Source organism: Rattus rattus, chromosome 5, assembly GCF_011064425.1.
Source record: "Rattus rattus isolate New Zealand chromosome 5, Rrattus_CSIRO_v1, whole genome shotgun sequence".
NCBI classification, from domain to species: domain Eukaryota; kingdom Metazoa; phylum Chordata; class Mammalia; order Rodentia; family Muridae; genus Rattus; species Rattus rattus.
This window is the reverse complement of record NC_046158.1, coordinates 89516280-89517768: the sequence shown is the minus strand read 5'-3', so window position 1 is coordinate 89517768 and position 1489 is coordinate 89516280. Positions and strand designations below refer to the sequence as shown.

The 1489-nt window shown below is 38.3% G+C and overlaps 1 protein-coding gene across 1 annotated transcript; it reads right to left on the bottom strand.

The window, feature by feature from the left end:
* Window positions 1-286: 286 nt before the first annotated feature.
* On the bottom strand, window positions 287-1285 carry LOC116900534 (olfactory receptor 4F15-like). The gene has a single exon (XM_032902261.1). The coding sequence runs from the start codon at window positions 1283-1285 to the stop codon at window positions 347-349; it is 939 nt and encodes a 312-aa protein (XP_032758152.1). The 3' UTR covers window positions 287-346.
* Window positions 1286-1489: the final 204 nt, after the last annotated feature.

The following is a 1489-nucleotide window of genomic DNA, read 5'->3' as shown; positions in this document are numbered from 1 at the left end:
CCGTCCAAACAGTAACATATCCATAGCTTATAACCATCAATAACTCTATTTCCAGAGGATCTGATACCCTCTCTGGCATCCACAGTCACTGCATGCATACAATAAATAGAATAGACAAAACACTGGCAAAACAGAGATACATAAAATATAAAAAAGTTGATCTTTGAAAATAGTTGATTTCCATAAAATGGGATTCTTTTCATCTACTTTACAGCATCATAGATAAATCATTAGGGGATTATATTAACTTAAAAAATCAGACGTACAAAAATAAACACAGTTATATTAGGATGTTTACTAATTGAATGTATGGAACACTTGCTAAATAATATATTTTCAGGCTTATTCAGGACATTTTCCAAAAATGCAGGAGCTGAACACTTAGTTTCCTCATTGCCACCTTCATGTCTTTGTTCCTCAGAGTATAAATGGCAGGGTTCAGGATGGGTGTAATCATGAAGTCCAGAATGGCGAGGAACTTATCCACTGGCACAGTAGGAAATGGCCACATGTATACAAAGATGCATGGTCCAAAGAACAAAACTACCACAGAGATGTGAGCAGAAAGTGTCGAGAGGGCCTTGGACAAATCTGCTGAAGAATGTTTCCTCACAGTGAGCAGGATAACAATGTAGGAGACAATCAATAAGAAGAAGGTGCCAATAGAAATGATGCCACTGTTGGCAGCCACCATGAACTCCATTCTGTAGTTGTCCATGCAGGCCAGCTTGATGAACCTAGGGAGATCACAGTAAAAACTATCTATCTCATTCGGACCACAAAACCTCAATTGGACAACAAAACCTAGTTGGGCCACTGAATGCAAAAATCCAATAATCCAAGCCCCAGATAGAAGCAAAAGGCACATCCGTGGGTTCATGATGGTTAAATAGTGAAGGGGCTTGCATATGGCCACATATCTGTCCCAGGCCATGGCTATCAGCAATACCATCTCAGATGCCCCGAGGACATGAAGGACAAATATCTGGAAGACACAACCATGGAATGAGATGGTATTGTGCCCAGAGGACAGGTCAGAAATCATCTTGGGTACAGTTAAGGTGGAAAGACATAAATCAATAAATGAAAGATTACCCAAAAGAAAATACATAGGGGAATGTAAATGTTGGTCAAAGGCTAGTGTAAACACAACAAGGGTATTGCCCAGTACGATGGCTACATATAATACCACAGAGAAGGCCAGGAAGAAATGCTGTATTTGCTTAGATGTTGAAAGTCCGAGAAACACAAATTCAGATACCCTTGTATAATTTATTTCATTCATTAACCTTGGTTATTTTTCCTGTAATAAACAGCAAAATAAAAATTATAAAGGAATATTCCACAGTATTCATAAGAAGTAGGTGCCCACATTAATGTAAAATCTTCATCCTCCCATAGCAAAGCCCTTGACAAACATCCAGATATGCCCATTAATTTAAAAAGTGTTCAATAAGTGGGCAGATAACATGGAGAACTGTATGTATAA